This window comes from Bubalus kerabau, chromosome X, assembly GCF_029407905.1.
Source record: "Bubalus kerabau isolate K-KA32 ecotype Philippines breed swamp buffalo chromosome X, PCC_UOA_SB_1v2, whole genome shotgun sequence".
Taxonomy (NCBI): Eukaryota; Metazoa; Chordata; class Mammalia; order Artiodactyla; family Bovidae; genus Bubalus; species Bubalus kerabau.
In genome coordinates this window covers 17730108-17748692 of record NC_073647.1, presented here as the reverse complement: position 1 = coordinate 17748692, position 18585 = coordinate 17730108, and the positions used below count along the sequence as shown (strand labels likewise).

Below are 18585 nucleotides of genomic sequence, written 5' to 3'. Positions count from 1 at the left end.
ATACAACATCATTTAAAGAGCAAAATTCCAGAGACAGTTTAAATGCCCGATAACATGGATTGGTTAAAATAATTGCAGTACATGCATATGATACAATATAGATAATGATGTTTTCAGAAAAAAACAATTAACAACTGTGGAAAAATGCCCATTGTATAATGTTAAGTGAAAAATACAAGGTATAAAATTGTATCTATAATATAATCTCAAATTTAAAAAATTATGAATGTTTATCTGTTGAATAGAGGGAAATACACCAAAATGCATAAATATCCCTGAGTTGAGAGATTGTCAGTGGTTTTTCTTATCTCCTATTCGTATTTTCTTTTTTTTCAAATTTTTTTGCAATAAGCATGTATCACTTATTTTTAAATAATTGTTTTTCTGATTCTAAATATTGCCAGTTTTTTCATGCATTTATTTACTTTTGCAAGATAAAATCCTTTATACCTGTTTCTTTTTAGCACACATTTTCATTTTTCAGTATGTTGTGAACATTTCCCTATATCATTTAAAATGCATGCATCATTTAAAATGGCTACATAATATTTCACCCCATGTGTGTATCATAATTTACTTAACCGATCTCCTACTATGATATTGAGGTTATTTTCAGTCTTTCGCTATTAAAAGGGACTTCTGTGACAAATATCCTGCTTTAACATCTTTTGTACATCTCTTTGTAATTTGGTAAGTTCCTAGAAGTTGAATTGCTGGGTCAAAAGTATACACATAAAATTAAATAAAATTTTGGTAATCACTGCCATATTGCTTACTGGTACCTCCTCCCCATCCTTGCCAACACTGAGTATTTTTCTTTCTAATATTTGTTAATATAGAAAGTGGAAATGGTAGCTTTGTGTTAATTTTTTATTTCTTTGGTTATAGGTAAAGTTGGATGTTTTCATTTCATATATTTTTAGCCATTTTTATTTCTTCTTATATGAATGTTTTTCTTTGTTATCAGCCAAAAAGCTTGAAGAAACACTTTTTTACGTGTAAACAAAATAATTGAATGGCACTCAGTGGAGTTTTGGAAAGATACTCTTGTGATGTTGAGAGTCTAGTCTGGAGATGATAGTGGGCCTAGGGAACCTTTGATTATTGTCACTGCTCTTGGAGAGGTGGTATTAACTGTCTTTACTGATCTACAGAAGCTACCAATGGTGCGGTGCCCCAAGGCCAGCGACCACCCCCTCGTATCAAGAATTTCCAGATAAACAACCAGATTGTGAAACTGAAGTACTGTTATACATGCAAGATCTTCCGGCCTCCCCGGGCCTCTCATTGCAGCATCTGTGACAACTGTGTGGGTGAGTGAAACCAAAGGGGCTTTGCCTGGGGGAAAGGCTGACTTGAAGAGGATCAGAGTGATTTTTCTCAAGAAAAATCAGTGGGGATGGGAAGATAGATTTAGATAGAAAATGAGCTAGATTTAGTTAAGAAACTTTAGATAGGAAACAAGCTTCTGAACAGTTGTAAATCAACTGTACTTCTGTAGATCAGATCATAATTTAAATATCCTCTAGTCTAAAAATTAAAAAAAAAACCTCTTGTAAATGAAGAGATAAACTTTACCTGTTTTTCAAATCTGAATTTTCCTCTGCTGAATCTGTTTCAAGTGGAACCCACCTTACAAAGGGGGAGGAGAATCCTAGTCCACTGGAGGGCAGCATCGAGGAAGGAAGGGCTAAATAAGAAGTGGTGTTCCCAAGAAGAAAAAAGTTGCTAGCACTTATTGAATTTCTCATATATATTAGGCACTGTGCCAAGTGCTTTCTCTTTCTCTCATTTAAGACTTATAAAAACACCGTAAGATAGATATTATTCCCATTTTACAGATGAGGAAATAGGTGAAGCACCTTTGTGTAGGTTCGTATGAAGCTGGAAAGGGTCTAATTCCAAAATCCTCATTTGTTCTTTCTCTGCTTCTGCTTCAAGTGTGGCAGGTGTATGTGTACATAATACAGGGGTCCGTGCTTCTATTTGCATATATATGTGACTTAGTTGTAATCACTGCCTAGTGTATGCTGAGCCCTGGAAAAGATCAAAACCAGACAGTAAATACGTCTGTGGAAAGGCAGATGTATGCAGTTCCTTATATTATCAATAGGCATTCTTCCAGCATTCTTTGTATATGCCATGGAGTATGCCTGAGTACATTGCTTTCCTCTTATTAGCCAATTCTTTTTAGTTTAAGGGTGGGAAGATGTATCTTACTTTAAATGGTAAAAGCTATATGTAGATAGGATTTTTATAAATTGAAACATTTTAAGTGAACCAGGAAACTTTATATTTCAAGAAAGTCTGATATGATGGTTTTCAGAAAAAATTTCCTCTCCTTATTAATATTCTTAAACATAAAGAACTCATGCAAGTTGGTTTTTTAAAGAAGAAGCCCTAATATTTCAGTAGACATATGGACAGCAGATAAAACAGGAAATGCATTTACTTAGTTAACATGAAAAAAATGTTCATCTCTACTCAACATCAAAGAAAAAAATTAAACCAAGATCTTTTGAAATCTAGAAATTCAGCAAGGAAAACTTGATAATGCTTCATCCTACACTAGTGAGAGTATACATTGGAACGAACTTTTTGGAAGGCAACCTAGTAAGATTCATGCCTTGGAACATGTATACTCTTTGATGCCACTAACTTGCTTTCTAGGGATCTATCCCAAGAAAGTAATTAGGGATATGTTAAAAGATTTAGGTATGCACATATTTACCTCCAGATTATTATAATAATGAAAAATTGGAAAGAACCTTATTGTTCACCAGTAGATAGATGGTCAAATAAATTGTGGGACATTCATGCAATAGACTTCTGTCTATGGGAAAAGCTCATCCTAGAGAGTGGAATGAAATAAAATAGAAGATAGGCTACGTTTAAAGTGCGATCTCAGTTACCCATTGAAAAAAACATAAGTATGTATAAAGAATTATGCATGGAAGTACTCCAGAATGCTTTTTGTCTATTATCTATAGGTTGTGGGGTTATAAGGGATTTTGTTTCCCTCATTAGAAAAAAAATTTCAAGTTTTCTACAATGAGCATGTACTAGTTGTATTATTAGAAAAAAGTGTGATTTTAATATAATAAAAATATATCTGTATAAATATATATTTTCCAATGTTTTTTATATGGTGGGTTTGTTTAAAGTAAGGCTATCTTCATTCCTTTTTCTGAAAAGATATTGCAGCCCTTTAACTAGGAGATGCACCATTCTTAACACTTATTTTTTTGACTGGTACACAGCTCATTGTGCTTTAAAAATGATGTATTTTATTCTTTGTGGGTTTTTTTGATTCATTAAAATAATACACATTCATTATAGAAAAGATGGAAAGTACAGGTATAAATAAAACTTAATACCAAACTCATTCTCCATTTTGTTGTATTTCCTTCTAGTCTTTCTCGTTTGTAAAATTGGATCATACATGATAGAGTTTTTAGTCCTGCCTTTGTCACTTAATGTTATATCCTGAGCATTTTTCTACATCTTTAATAAATGTTTTTTGAATATATTATTGTTATTATTTTGACCTCACTGCATGGCCTGTGGGATCTTAATTCCCCGACTAGGGACCGAACCCACATCCCTGCATTGGAAGGCAGTGTCTTTACCACTGGACTGCCAGGGAAGTCCCAGAATATGTTATTTTAATGACTGCATAATCTATCATATGACTATATTCTAGTTTATTTAGGCAATCTGCTATCAGTATATATTATTCACAATCCTATTTCATTCATTATTATAACACATTAATCAAAATTATTAAGTTTAGGGATGTGGTGAAATTGGAACCTTCATACTTTTCTGGTGGGAATTGTAAAATGGTGCTGCCACTGTGAATAATACTTTGGCAGTTCTTCAAAAAGTTAAAATTATATGGCTCAGCAATTCCACTCCTGGATATATACCTGTATTAGTGTGCTTGGGCTGCCATAACAGAATACCACAGACTAACTCAAATAACTGAAATTAATTCTGTCACAGTGCTGGGTGTTAGTGGTCCAAAATCACAGAGCCAATTGGGTGGATTTTTGGTGAGGATTACAGGTGGCCACCTTCTGGCTGTGTCCTCATCTGGCCTTTTCTCTGTGCTCGCATACTTGTGGTGTCACTTCCTTTTCTTACAAGGCTACCAGTCGTATTGGATTAGGGCCCCACCCTTATGATCTCATTTAACTTTAGTTAGCTCCTTAGAGGACATATCTCCAAATATAGTCATATTGGGGCTTAGGGCTTCAACATATAAATTTTAGGGGTGGGGGATGACACAATTCTGTCCATAGCAATACCAAAAAGAACTGAAAAACAAAAACTCAAACATATTTGTATATCAGTGTTCACAATAGCCAAAAGATGGAGGCAATCCAAGTGTCCCTCAACAAATGAACAGATAAGCAAAAATGTGGTATAGCTATACAATGGAATATTTTTCAGTCATAAGGAGGAATGAAGTGCTGATACATGCTACAACATGGATGAGTCTTGAAAACATGCTGGGTGAGAGAAGTCAGACGCAAAAGGCCATATACTGTATGACTCCACTTAAGTGAGATATCTAGAATAAGCAAATTCATAGAGATAGAAAGAAGATTAGAGGTTACCAGGGGCTGGGAGAAGGGGAAAATGGAAAGTTACTACTTAATGAGTACAGAGTTTCTGTTTAGGAGTGATGAAAATTTTTGGAAATAAGTATTTGTGATGGTTGCACAACACTGTAAATGTAATTAATGCCAGTGAATTTTACACTTAAAATTGGTTAAAATGGAAAATTGTATGTTTTATATATTTTACCACAATAAAAAATTTAATGAAAAAGAATTGACCCTAAATTTCTGTGCTCTTCTCTATTTCCTTATGAAAAATTACTGAAAATGGATTTATTCTGCCAAAGGGATGTGAGCATTATTAAGGCTCTTGATACATGTGCCCAAATTGCTTTCCAGAAAGGTTCTCTCAATTTGTAGTTCCACAAACAGTATATTATACATTTTACCCTGTTCTCACTAGCATTGAATATTATTTTATATAACCTTATTTTGATAGGCAAAAACTTTCTTATTGTTGTATTAGTATTGCACTGGCTTATTAATGAATCAGAAGACTAAATATATGTTTATGTGGTATTATTAACTGTTTTGCTTTTTGACTATTTTCTTGAAGGAGTATTTGTATTTAATTATTGATTTATAAGGACTTTTAATACACTAAGTTACAAAGTTCAAATATATTCCTGTTGGGTTTTCTTCCTCTTTAATTTTCCTGATAGTATTTTTAACATATAGGAAATATTTTTTAAAGTGTATGAAGTCAAATCATTTCTTTGTCATCTGTGTTTTTTTCCATTACTCTTATGCTTAGAAAGCCCTTCTCCTTTCAGGAGACAAATGTTCACCTAGTATTTTTGGTTATTTTAAGGTTTCACCTTGTTTTTACATTTAACTCTTTAATTCATCTGGAATTACTTTTGATAAATAGTGTGAGGAAAAAAGATTGAACCTTATTTTCAGTCAAGTAACCAATTGTTTATGGAATGATACTGCCTTTCACCACTGGTTTTGTAGCACTGCTTTTCCCAGACATATATTCTATTTCTGGGCTATTTCCATTCCATTAAGCTATGCCACACCGTTTAAGGTGTATAATTTTTTACTAACTGGAGTTTAAGAAAAACCACACTACTCATTTTTCAAAATTTCCTTGGCTATTTATACCGATTTATTCGTCCTGCACTTAGTAGACTCACGTACTAAGACTTTTCTTTGGAAAAACAAGCTCTGTGCTGTTAACTGACGGTGAGACAGATCACTTAACCCCTCAGTATCCCAGTTTCCTTATCTGTAAAATGCAGAAAAGAACATCTTCTTTTGCCTAATTTCCAGGGTGATTGTGGGGATCGAAGGAGATGGCTGTGAAAACATTGCAAAAAGTAAAAACCAGTATTTTTTACAGTTGCAGTACACAAGGATCCTAGGGGTCTGGGAATTAGGTATGAAGTGGATGGTAGGGTTGTGCTTCGTCTTGGAGGCTTTGGTGCTGGACTCTCTCTCTCTCTCCCACAGAACGCTTCGACCATCACTGCCCCTGGGTGGGGAATTGTGTTGGAAAGAGGAACTACCGCTACTTCTACCTCTTCATCCTGTCTCTCTCCCTCCTCACGATCTATGTCTTCGCCTTCAACATCGTCTATGTGGCCCTCAGTGAGTATACAGGGCAGTGTCTGTTGGTGGAAGGGTGGGTGGGGGGAGAAGACTTGAAGACAGCTTAGGGGAGTGGTTCCATATCCTGGGGGGACTTTCCCATTGCAAAGGCACCTTAGGACCAGTTAGAAGTGAGCACCACTGTCTGCTCCTGAGCAGAGCTCCAAACCTCAGGATTTACTGAGCATGTTGGCCTTCTCAGTGGCCCTCTGCTGGGGATCAGGACCATAATTACTGGTTTGTCCCTAGAGTACCTGGCATGTCCCAGGTGATCTCAAAGGTTGGGGATGTATTTTTGGTGTATGTGTCCTCTCTTCTGCCTCATAAGACCTGCTTGGTGTCAGGTGGTAGAAGGGGTTATACCAGAGAAATGTTTTTTAGTGGCTCATGGTCTGCTTCGGAAGATAGAAAACACACTTGTGCACGTCTGCACATGCACACATCCCCACACATCCAGAAACCCAAGAACAGACAGGATGTGGAGTTAAAGGAGTGGTCTTCCTCAGGGTAGCTCCCTGGGAAGAGATGAGTTCTGAGCTGGGTTTTGAACAGTGGAGAGATATAGATTGGTGAAGACAGAGGATTTTTCTTGGATATTCCTGGTTTCTTTCACCTATGAATGCATTTCCCCCCTCCATGCCCATAGCTGAAGGTTAGGGAGAAGGGAGGGGAGCCAGATGCTGGGCTTGTGGCTGACTCTCTAGTCGTGTTGGGTCCTGCATTGGAAAGGTGAACCCTTTAGTCAAGAGAGCACCAGCTTGCAGGTGAGTCCCTTACCTGAATGAGGGCTTATCTCTTGCCAGCTTGTAACAAGGATAGGGAGGGAAGAAGGTGAGTAGGCACTAGAGTATGTGGGTATTTTTTACTGAAGTTACTAATCTTTCTTTCTACTCCTCCTCCCAATTTCACAGAATCCTTGAAAATTGGCTTCCTGGAGACATTGAAAGAAACTCCTGGAACATATCCTCCCCTGGCAGTAGGTCCCTGTGCAGCCCTCCTAAACTACGTTTCAGCATGCTTTCTGTCTGCAGTTCTCCACCATCTCATTTTTCAGACGTCAGAGAGTGCCAATGTCTAAAGTTGAAAAATGTAGTCTTAGTGGTAGTAACCAGAATGGAAAATGGCTGGGGCTTAAAGGGAGGTTTTTTTTCACCCTTGTCTCCCCTGCTTCCCTCCCAAGTCCTTCTGATCCCAGGCTCAGTCGTGCCTTCTCTAGTGGGCTGTACTTTGCTCTCAATAGACTTGTGTCACTAGAAGTCCCACCTTCCTGTTACAGCTAAGGCTTATTTTGTACAGCAGTTACATTTCTGAGAAGGAGATTCAATTGGGATTTCTAGAAATCACATTCTGGTTTTTTTCCCACCAATTTTTTTGTTTATAGAGTTTGTTTTCCGGTGACAGAGATGACCATCATTGTTTTGCTTTGGACCCCTCCTAAATGTCCCTTTCAAAGAGCCAATGATGAATAAACAGACAAACGTCTAAATACACTAAATCTGTTAGAGAGATCCTTGTAGTGTATAAACAGGAGTCTGTTACTTTTCGTGAGGGATAGAGCCAGTGAGCTTAGAATTCATCCATTGTTATAAATGGATATATGTTTGTGATGTATGTTCCAAGGGCTAAAGATGGTGTTATTGGTGCCATGAGCATGGGCGGAGGCATTAAGTCCCCTGGTGTGGCTTCTTCAACATTCCTTAACAGCACCTCACTGTTCTAGAAGTACTCATTTGCTTCTTCACGCTCTGGTCCGTCGTGGGACTGACTGGATTCCACACTTTCCTTGTGGCTCTCAACCAGACAACCAATGAAGATGTGAGTCAGCTTTTCCTCTCCTCATCACATATTCTTGTACCAAAAGCCTATTCTCTAATTACCTGCTAGAGAACTGTCTCCATGGCCTGGGAGGTTGAGGCAGGCAGAAGCCAGGTGTGGGAGATGGTTAAACCAGGTGTGTAGAAGAACAAGCAGACTGCTTTATTTGGAGCTGAATGCCTATAGGGAATGAGGAAGAAGAGATTGAATGGTTGGGTGGGCACAAGGTCTTCAGACATTCATACGTCCTTAAAAGTTAACTAACTGGGTTTGGAATGGAGAGGGATAAAGTTGCATTGAATTACATCCTTGCTTTTAAAAAGTTACTGATTAATCCATATTTACTGTAGAAAATCAGAAACTACAGATAAACAAAAAATAGCAAATAAGTCCCTGTAATTTTACCTCCTGCTAAGTCACTTCAGTCGTGTCCGACTCTGTGTGACCCCATAGACAGCAGCCCACCAGGCTCCTCTGTCCCTGGGGTTCTCCAGGCAAGAACACTGGAGTGGGTTGCCATTTCCTTCTCCAATGCATGAAAGTGAAAAGTGAAAGTGAAGTTGCTCAGTCGTGTCTGACTCTTAGCGACCCCATGGACTGCAGCCTACCAGGCTCTTCCATCCATGGGATTTTCCAGGCAAGAGTACTGGAGTGGGGTGCCATTGCCTTCTCCTAATTTTACCTCCTAGGCCTCACCATTGTTATGGTATGGTCTATAGTGTTCTAGACTTGTCTAGACTTGTTCCCATGTTTGTTTATGTGAGTATATTATGTTTTCTTCCAGTCTGGATTTATTTTTTTTCTTTTTTTAAATAAATTTATTTATTTTAATTGGAGGCTAAGTACTTTACAATATTGTAGTGGTTTTGCCATACATTGACATGAATATTATGTATTTTTAAATGGAAATAATATGTAACGGTCAGGTATCTACATTTTCAACTCTATTGTGAATATTTTTCCATGGCTATGCATATATTTCTTTTTTTTCTATTGTGGTAAAAGACATATAGCATAAAATGCACCATCTTAAACCATTTTTAAGTGTACAATTAATTGGCATTAGTACATTGACATTGTTGTGCAACCATTGCCACCAGCCATCTCTAGAACTTTTCCATCTTCCCATGCTCTATGTAGTTCTTCAACATAATGTTTAATATAAGCCTTGGCTTTTGTCTTGCAGATCAAAGGCTCATGGACAGGGAAGAATCGTGTCCAGAATCCCTATAGCCATGGCAACATTGTGAAGAACTGCTGTGAAGTGCTGTGTGGCCCCTTGCCCCCCAGGTACTCAAAGGACTAGAAGGTTCTGGAACTCTTGGGACAAGCAGTTAGACCCAATCCTGTCACCTGGTCTGATGCGTTCTTCTGAACATGGCCTCTTGGTGTCAAAAGAGGGCTTCCCAGGGATTGTCCCTGGGTGCCATATCTACATGGACCGTAGACCACAGGCTGGTTGTTTCAAAGGGATGACCTTTCATTCTTATTTCATCTGTTTATCCCTTTGTTAATGTGGTATTCCATGATTTGTGGAAGAAAAAAGTGAATGGAAGGCAGGAGGTGCGTGCTTGGATCAGGCTAGACTGCCAAAGGGCAGATTTGTGTTTTCCAGCACACACAGCAAGCAGATGTGGTGGATGTACAGGTGGGTGTGACGTGTTTTGTTAACTCTGCTGTCTCCTTCAGTGTGCTGGATCGAAGGGGTATTTTGCCACTGGAGGAAAGCGGAAGTCGACCCCCCAGTACTCAAGAGGCGAGTACCAGCCTTTTGCCTCAGGGCCCAGTAAGTGTTACTGACTTTTTTAAAACTTTTAGACTTTAAGACTGATTCGGTGATAGAGGGTATAGGCTAAATTTATACCTTAGTGATATAATTAGGCAATTTTGTGTCCAATCACTCCAGCTTCCCTGTGTCTGCTTCTGTGCTGACATTTTCTTAAGATCTTTGTGCCCTTGACGTAGATTAAGATCTAGTCATTTCTCCAACATTTTGTGCCAGCCAATGTGCTAAGGATAGACCAATGAACAAGGCACGCAATGTCCCTGCTCTTACGGACCTCATTGTGTAGTGGGGATGAGAGACAATAAAACAGGCTGTTAGTTGGTACAGTGACAAGTGTCTTGATGAGGGAAGAATAAAATGCTATAGGAGCAATGGTAGTGGTCAGGGGAGTGGGTTGGAGTTAGTGGTGTGGTTACCTTGATAGAAGGGGGCTTCTTCTCTGAAATATGCAGGTGTTATGGAAACTCTCCCAGCTATACTGCTCAGATATGTTTTAATAAAATATGTTCCTAAGAAGTTATTAGTTGAACTTTCTTCTTAAATAATAGCTCTATTGAGATATGATTCAGATACCATAAAATCTCAGTTAAAAATGTAGGATTCACTGGTTTGTAATATATTCACAGAATTGTAACAATCAATTTTAAAACATTTTCATTGCCCTTCCCCCCCCAAAAAAAAACCCTGTACCCATTAGCAGTCACTGTCCCTTTCCCTCCAGTTCCCTCAGCCCCATCCCTGCTGCTGCTGCTGCTAAGTCGCTTCAGTCATGTCCGACTCTGTGCGACCCCATAGACGGTAGGCCACCAGGCTCCCCTGTCCCTGGGATTCTCTAGGCAAGAACACTGGTGTGGGTTGCCATTTCCTCCTCCAATGCATGAAAGTGAAAACTGAAAGTGAAGTCGCTCAGTCCTGTCCGACTTGTAGCAACCCCATGGACTGCAGCCTACCAGGCTCCTCCATCCATGGGATTTTCCAGGCAAGAGTACTGGAGTGGGGTGCCATTGCCTTCTCCGAGCCCCATCCCTAGGCAACTGTTAATCTGTTTTCTTTTACTGTAGACTTGTTTCTTCAGTACATTTCATGTGAATGCAGTCGTATTATATGTGGTCTTTTGTGACTGGCTTCTTTCATTTGGGATTGTATTTTCAAGGTTCATCCATGTTGTAGCTTGTGGCAGTACTTTTTTCCTTTATATGGTTGGATAATATTCCATTATATGGATAGACCACATTTTATTTATATGTTCATCAATTGATAGACATTTAGATTGTTTCCATCTTTTGGTTATTATGAATAATGCTGAAATGAACATGTGTATGCAAGTTTTTACATGGACATATGTTTTCATTTCTCTTGGCTATATACATGAAATTACTGGGTCATATAATAATTTTATGTTTAACCTTTTGAGGAATGGCTGTACTGTTTTCCAAAGTGGCTGTACCATTTTTTCACCCCCACCAGTTGCATATGAGGGTTCCAGTTTCTACATATCTTGGGCAACACTTGTTATTATCATCAACCATTTTGATTCTAGCCATCCTTGTGTATGTACAGCCATATATCATGGTAGTTTTGATTTCCATTTCCCTGATGCATTGATATTGAACATCTCTTCATTAGTTTATTGGCCAGTTGTGTATCTTCTTCTTTGGAGAAGTGTCTATTCAGATCCTTTGTCCATTTTTAAATTGGATTGTTTGGGATTTTTTTTTAATTGTTGAGTTGTAAGAGTTCTTTATTCTGTATGTAAGTCCCTTATCAGAGATTTGATTTGCAAAGATTCTCCAACTTTGTATATTGTCTTTCCACGTTCTTAATGGTGTCCTTTCAAGCACAAAAGATTTCAGTTTTGTGTAGTCTAGTTTATCTATTTTGGTTGTTTTTGCTTGTGCTTTCACTGTCAGATCTAAGAAACCATTGCCTAATCCAAGGTCGTGAAGATTTATACTCTGTTTTCTTCTAAGAGTTTTATAGTTTTAGCTCTTATATTTAGGCCTTTGATCCATTTTGAGTTAAATTTTGTATATTGTATGAGGTAGAGGGTTCAAATTCTTTATTTTGCGTGTGGATATCCAGTTGTCTTGGCACAGTTTATTGAAAATTATCCTTACTCTGTTGAATTGTTGTGGTACCCTTGTCAAAAATCAGTTGATCATAAATGTGAGAATCTGGTTCTGGACTTTCAGTCCTATTCCACTGATCAATAAGTTTATTCCTGTGCTAGTATCACACTATCTGGGTTACTGTAGCATTGTAGTAAGTTTTGAGATTATGAAGTGTGAGTCCTCCAAATTTATTCTTTATTTAATTGTTTTGGTTGTGGTCCTTCTAATTTCCATATGACTCCTAGAATCAACTTAATCAATTTCTGCAGATGTACCAGCTGAAATTTTGATGGGGATTGTATTGAATCTGTAGATTAATTTGGAGAATATTATCATCCTAACATGATTAAGTCTTCTGAGCCAATAATATGGGCTGTAATCTCATTTATGTAGGTCTTTTAAAATTTCTTTCAACAATGTTTTGTAGTTTTCAGAGTATAAGTTTTATATTTCTTTTGTTACCCTTATTCATAAATATTTTATTCTTTTTGATGTTATTATAATATAAATGGGCTTCCCTGGTGGCTCAGGTCATAAAGAATCCGCCTGCTGTGCGGGAGACCTGGGTTTGATCCCTGGGTTTGGAAGATCCCCTGGAGAAGGGAATGGCTACCCACTCCAGTATTCTTTCCTGGAGAATTCCATGGACAGAGGAGCCTGGCGGCTATAGTCCATGGAGTCCCGAAGAGTTGGACATGACTGAGAGACTTTCACTTTCACATAATATAAATGAAATTATTTTGGAGACTTCCCTGACTGTATCATTCAGGAGATATTTTCAAAGCAGATATACCATCTGAAAATTTAGCCACCCTACCCTCTTCGGTTTAGAATCACTGTTATAGTGAGCCACGTATTAGGGCCCAAAGAAGATTGAGAGCCACTGTGTCAGACCTTGTGAGATGTGTATGTTATAATATTCTGTTGTGAAAGAGGGAAGGTGATCTGTGTAATTATTTGTGGTCCCATTTATTAGTATCATGAATAATAATGGAAATATCTGTCCACAACAGACAGTTAAGAGTAGAACTCAAACTTCAATTGCCTTCTGTTGAGAAGACAATAGTCTAGTTTTGGTTCTGAGTTTCAGGCTGGTGGGAGCATATCTCCAGCCATGAGTGTGGTTAATGGGTTCAGAGGATGAGTTCAGTGTCTATGGATTATCTCCATTTGGATTCTGTATTGACTTTGATATCTTTTCCTTCTCAGGCTCCAATAGACCATCTAAGCAATGAGATGCCGGAGGACACCAGCACTCCTGAAGAGATGCCACCCCCAGAGCCCCCAGAGCCCCCACAGGAGGTGACGGAAGCTGAGAAGTAGCCTATGTATGGAAGAGACTTTCGTTGTGTTTGATTAGGGCTGTGAGAGATTTAAGGGGAGAAGGTAAACCTGAGACAGAGAGAGAGTAAGCTATTCCTCTCACTGTTTTTCTTTGGTCTTTATTCACCCTGTTGTAAACTGACATTTTCTTGCTGCAAGCTTTTTTAATTTCTGGACTCTAAGCAGTCACAGAAGATGTCAGTCACCTCTGGTAACTGGACAAATGGGTCTATTGGGCCCTGGCGCTGGTTTTCCATGGCCTCAGCCACGGAGTCTCTTTGGACTCCCCTCTCTTCCCTCCAGATCCCAGCTCTCTTGCTTGGGGTCACTGGCCCAATCCTGGGGTAAAGGTCCTTGAGACTGGCTCAAATCCCCTCAAGTTGCTGCATGTCACGAGTCCAGAGGCAGTCACAGAGACTGCTGGCCAGGGCATTCTACCTGGATTCTCGAGGCCTTCAGAATGGAGGAGGATGGAGAGTAGGGTTGGAGGATTCTCACGGCTCCAAAGTGCCAACATTGCCAGCAAATCCTTTCAGGAACGGGGCAGGTAGCTTCCAGTTGTTGTATTTATTCGTGTAGCTTCTCCTTTGTCCCCTGTCCACTCTCTTAACACCTAAGCCCCACTCTTTTCCCTGAGATATATGTAAGTAGTTGCAGTATAGATAATAATTTACATTTCTTGTAGACTACCCAGAAACTTTTTACTACCTGTGCCATTCTCAATAAGAACTTACGAGATGCCAATGGCATGGCCCCTCACACTCTCTGTCTCATCTCTCCTCCTCTCTCACTAGCCCCTTTTAATTTGTTTTCCTTTTGACTCTTGTTCCCGTTGGGAGCAGGAACGGCAGTAATAAAAGTCTGCACTTTGGTGGTTCCTTTTCCTCAGAGGAAGCCCGAGTGCTCACTTAAACACTACCCCCTCAGACTCCCTGTGTGAGGCCTGTAGAGGCCCTGTATGCACAAATGGGGAAACCAAGGCACAGAGAGGCTCTCCTCTCCTCTCCTCTCCCCCTGTATCCCCTCAAAACAGAAAAAGAATAATAGAAAAAGAGGATAACAAGTACTTCCATTAGGCCTCGGCTGAGTGAGGAGGGAAAGCCCCGCACTGCTGCCCTCCCGGGTAACCCACTCCAAGGCCTTGGCCCATCTCGGGCTTGGTAACCACACCAGGGGCTTCCTCCAGGCCCCACTCTTCCAGCACTTCCACCGGCAGAGTCCCAGAGTCGCTTCACCCTGGGGGTGGGTTGTGGCCCCCAGTCAGCTCTGCTCAGGACCTGCTCTATTTCAGGGAAGAAAATTTATGTATTATATGTGGCTATATTTCCTAGAGCACCTGTGTTTTTCTCTTTCTAAGCCAGGGTCCTGTCTGGATGACTTCTGGGGAGGGGGGGAGTGTAAACCAGAACTTTTAATCTATTTGAAGGTGATTAAACTGTGTCTAATGCAAACTGCCTGCCTCCTCCTTCCCCTTCCAGTTCAGGAACCACTGTGGGGTGTATCTATGTGTGGCGGGCTGGGGGGTGGGGGTGGGGGTTGAAGGGGTTGCTTGTTACTACTGCCCATACTTCCCTTTTCCAGGGGACCTTGGGTTGGAGAGATTGCTCCCAAATTCTCCACTGATCTATATTACACTCTGGGTTGAAGTTTACCTTATTCTGAACTATGAAAAAAAAGCCTTTCAAGGCCATGGACAGTGTTAGAAAGCTTGGGAGGGTCAAGGGTTATATTAAAGTAAGAGAACAAGTTCTTTATTAGGATATTGTTTTTATGCAGATGGATGGTTTTAATTGCAGATGAGTCTTGGTTATTAAAGCAGGCTCATCAGCCTCCTGCCCCCGGAAATATTTTGTTAGTGATCTTTTACGAGTGATGGTATATATTTCTTTTTAAATGGTATCTAATCAGAATTCCTTACCAATTCCTATTTCACTCTCCCCAATTAATCAAAAGTAATGAAACTTGGCTGCTCACAGATTTTTCTCTGTCTTCCTATTTTCCTTGTAGCAGGGTTTGAGGTTAGCAGTCCTTGGAGAGACAGAGAGACTGGGACTGTGACCGACTCTGATTCCTGTCCTATCTGCCTCTGCTTTCCCATTCTTTTTCTGGCTCTCTCGGTTTTGTCCTTGTAGTTAGATTTTAGTCAGTTCAAAATAAGGCCAAGCCTGGAAAGTTGGGAAGATACTAGATTTTTTTCAGTTAACTTGCCACTCAGATGAAACTGTTTTTAGTCAGTTCTCAGCCCGTCTTGTCTCAGCCCATGTCCTCTCTCCTCCTTCAATTTACCTCAGCCATCTTCTGTTGACCCTTGGGTGCATTAGATAAGCTGTCTTTTCCTGAGGTGAAGGGTCAAAATGGAAACCCCTTATCACTAGTGTGAAATGATTTTTTTAAAGCTTCTGGTTTTCCCTACTCCCTGCCCTTGTTCTTTTCCTTTATAAATCTTCTATTTTTAAGATCTTGGCCTGAAGATCTGTCCATTCATACCATGCACCAGCTGGGACTGTTCCTAGTCTGAGTTCTGATCAGAGTGGAGATTGATGAATTGGTCCTTCCCAGGGGAATAGGCTTTAAATTGTTTACTCTTTTCAATGGCTGACATTCTTTCCACCTCTCCCCTTCCTCCCCATTCCTTAAGTTTCCTATGTTCCTCACTTCCCCAGGCCAGGATGGTTGGCATGAATCCCAAACCTCTGGGGGCTGGTGGAATTTGACTCTTTGGGGCCTTTTTATTTTTCATGTCCCTTTGGCCCTGGGGTCCCCTTTGCCCTAGATGAGAACACCATCTCCCCCTTTGCTTTTTTCACCAGTGGCAGCAGTGGGTTCTAAATCTATAGCAGCTAAACTCCATTCTTCCTGTCCTGACCTTCCTGCCTTTACCCATAAGTCCCTTTTTCCTGCTGAATGAATCTCGTTACCTTGTTGAGGGAAAAATAATTATTTTGTTTTTAAATCTGTTTTCTAACTTAAATGCAATTTAATATGTAAATCTCAGCACTTTTGTGTGAGCCTACAAATGTGTGTGTGTGTTGTGTGTGTATGGTGGGATTTTCACTCTCTGGTGTTGTTTTTTTTTCCCCCCTCTGGTGTTTCTTAATAAAGAAATCCTTCTTTCCGGGGGGAAGCCAATTAATGAAGGAGACTTGAATAGTTGTAGAAATAGAAGGATGTCTGTTTCTTTGTGCTTCTGCCTCATTTCTTTACTTGTGCCTGGTGTGAATGACCAGACCCCTCCACCACCTTTTGACCCCCTCCCTTTTAGAGAGCCCTCAGCCTAGTGGGGCAGAGAGAGGGACCTGTACTGGGTCTGGTGCCCCTCTGGGACCACTTGGATTGGCTCAAGCAGTAACCTAGCAACCTAGCTCCCCTCCCTCTCCCCAAGGCCTGGCCCTGTTAGTCCTTTTCTTCCAGCTCAATTCACTTTATACCTCTGAAGCTTAGGGCTGGGCTAGGGAAAATCACCAAGGGATCACAGTAAATTTTTTTTTTAATAATTTTCTCTCGTGCCTTGGTGCTACTAAAGAAGACCAGTGCTTCCAATGATTCAAAAAGCATTTGTGTCACTTTTGAGAACACATAGGAATTGCTTGCTGTCCTTTGGCAATATGCTTTAGAAATAGTTTCAAAGGCTACAACTGCAAATATCATTAGTTTTAAAGGATGCAAGGCCTACTCCCTAAAAGGAGTCATTGTGGATTTCATGTTTTGGATAAATATGAAAGGGAAATGGGAACTAGAAATCTTCTGTAAACCATCAGATGCCCTATAGGACATCAGTATAGGTAGAAAAACCTAGAACAACTATTTGGGCCTAATCGTTATACAAATAAACACAAAACATATTTTTATAGTTTTAATATTATACACTGAGTTTCCAGTAATGCAGCAATTGTGTAAATTGTGTAAAGATGGTCCTTTATTTTAATCAGAAATTTACCAAGAGTTGTGACTTTTGAAAATCAGGTCACCAACAGGAGTGCCATTCATGGTTTTTAAGTCTCTAATGTTTAGTCTTCCTTTGTAGCATTTGCATTTGCAGTGAATCTGCGTGTATAGTGGAAGCATTGGACTATTAGATCTTTTAGTATAGTCTTGTAAAGGCATTCGCATCTGAAGTATAGTTCTCTGATTCTAAATGACTTTTCTTTTGTTTCTTCTTTATACTATAGTTAGTGTATTATATTGCTATTCTGGAAATTATGTGTATAAGCAGTTTATATTAACTATGAAATTCATTTCAGGCCAAGGGTATATTACAAAATATTATATATACCAAGGGAGGGTTGAGAACCCCTGGACTAGATTATCTCAAAGGTCCCTTTCTACCTCTAAATAGTTGGAAGACTTAGAAAATCAACAATGCCCCTCATCTCCTTATACCTTTAGTGTGCTTTTTAAATTTTAAAAGTAACACATGTTGAAATTTTGAAAATACAGGAATGTAAGAGGATTGAAAAAAATCACTCATAAACTTATCACCAAATATATTAATCACTGTTAATGTTTTGGTTTATTTCTTTCTGGTCTTTCTTCTTGTGCATATATATATATACACATACATATTTTTGAACATAACTGGAATTCAACTATCAATATAGTTTTGTAATCCAGCTTTTTTTACTTAGTATTTTTCATACCATTATAAATTATTTGAAAATGTTTTTTAATGACTCCATGATATATATATAATCTTTCCCCTATTGTCAGACATTTTTTAGGCATCTCCAATTTTTCCTTATTATAAATATTGCTATGATGAACTTCCTTATATATGAGCATATCTGTGATTATTTCTTTCAGATAAATTCCTAAAGGTGGAATTACTGAGTTTAATGGCTCTTGATGTGTGCTATGCTAAGTCACTTTAGTCGTGTGACCCCATGGACTGTAGCCCGCCAGGCTTCTCTGTCCATGGGGTTTTCCAGGCAAGAATACTGGAGTGAGTTGCCACTTCCTCCTCCAATGGCTCTTGATAAATATGGCCAAATTACTTTACAGAAAGGCTGACCCAGTTTGTCCTACCACTTCTGTATCAGAGAGCCTCCTTCAACACACCTTATTTAAACATTTGGTCATCTGATAGCTAGTTATTAACTGGTATCTCCATGCCTTCATTTCCTAATTCCGTTAATTATGAGGTAAAACATTTTCTGCACCTCCCATCTGCCTTATGTTTCTTGCCATTTTTATTCTGTGAATTGGCTAAGTCCTTTGTTTATCTTTCTTCTGGCATTAGGGGTTTTTCTTGTTGTTTAGTCACTAAGTTGTGTCCGACTTTTTGTGACTCTTTGAAGTGTAGCCCACCAGGTTCCTCTGCCCATGGCATTCTCCA

The 18585-nt window shown here is 39.3% G+C and overlaps 1 protein-coding gene across 1 annotated transcript in view; it reads left to right on the top strand.

Annotated features, from left to right (window-relative positions):
* ZDHHC9 (zinc finger DHHC-type palmitoyltransferase 9) overlaps positions 1 to 14704 on the top strand; it is a 28315-nt gene extending 13611 nt beyond the window's left edge. The window contains exons 3-9 of the mRNA XM_055563236.1: positions 1155 to 1313; positions 6081 to 6218; positions 7130 to 7178; positions 7931 to 8033; positions 9220 to 9323; positions 9723 to 9819; positions 13140 to 14704. Coding sequence (XP_055419211.1) covers positions 1155 to 1313; positions 6081 to 6218; positions 7130 to 7178; positions 7931 to 8033; positions 9220 to 9323; positions 9723 to 9819; positions 13140 to 13253 — 764 coding nt within the window. The 3' untranslated portion in view covers positions 13254 to 14704. The remainder of the gene's footprint in view (positions 1 to 1154; positions 1314 to 6080; positions 6219 to 7129; positions 7179 to 7930; positions 8034 to 9219; positions 9324 to 9722; positions 9820 to 13139) is intronic.
* The last annotated feature ends 3881 nt before the right edge of the window (positions 14705 to 18585 follow it).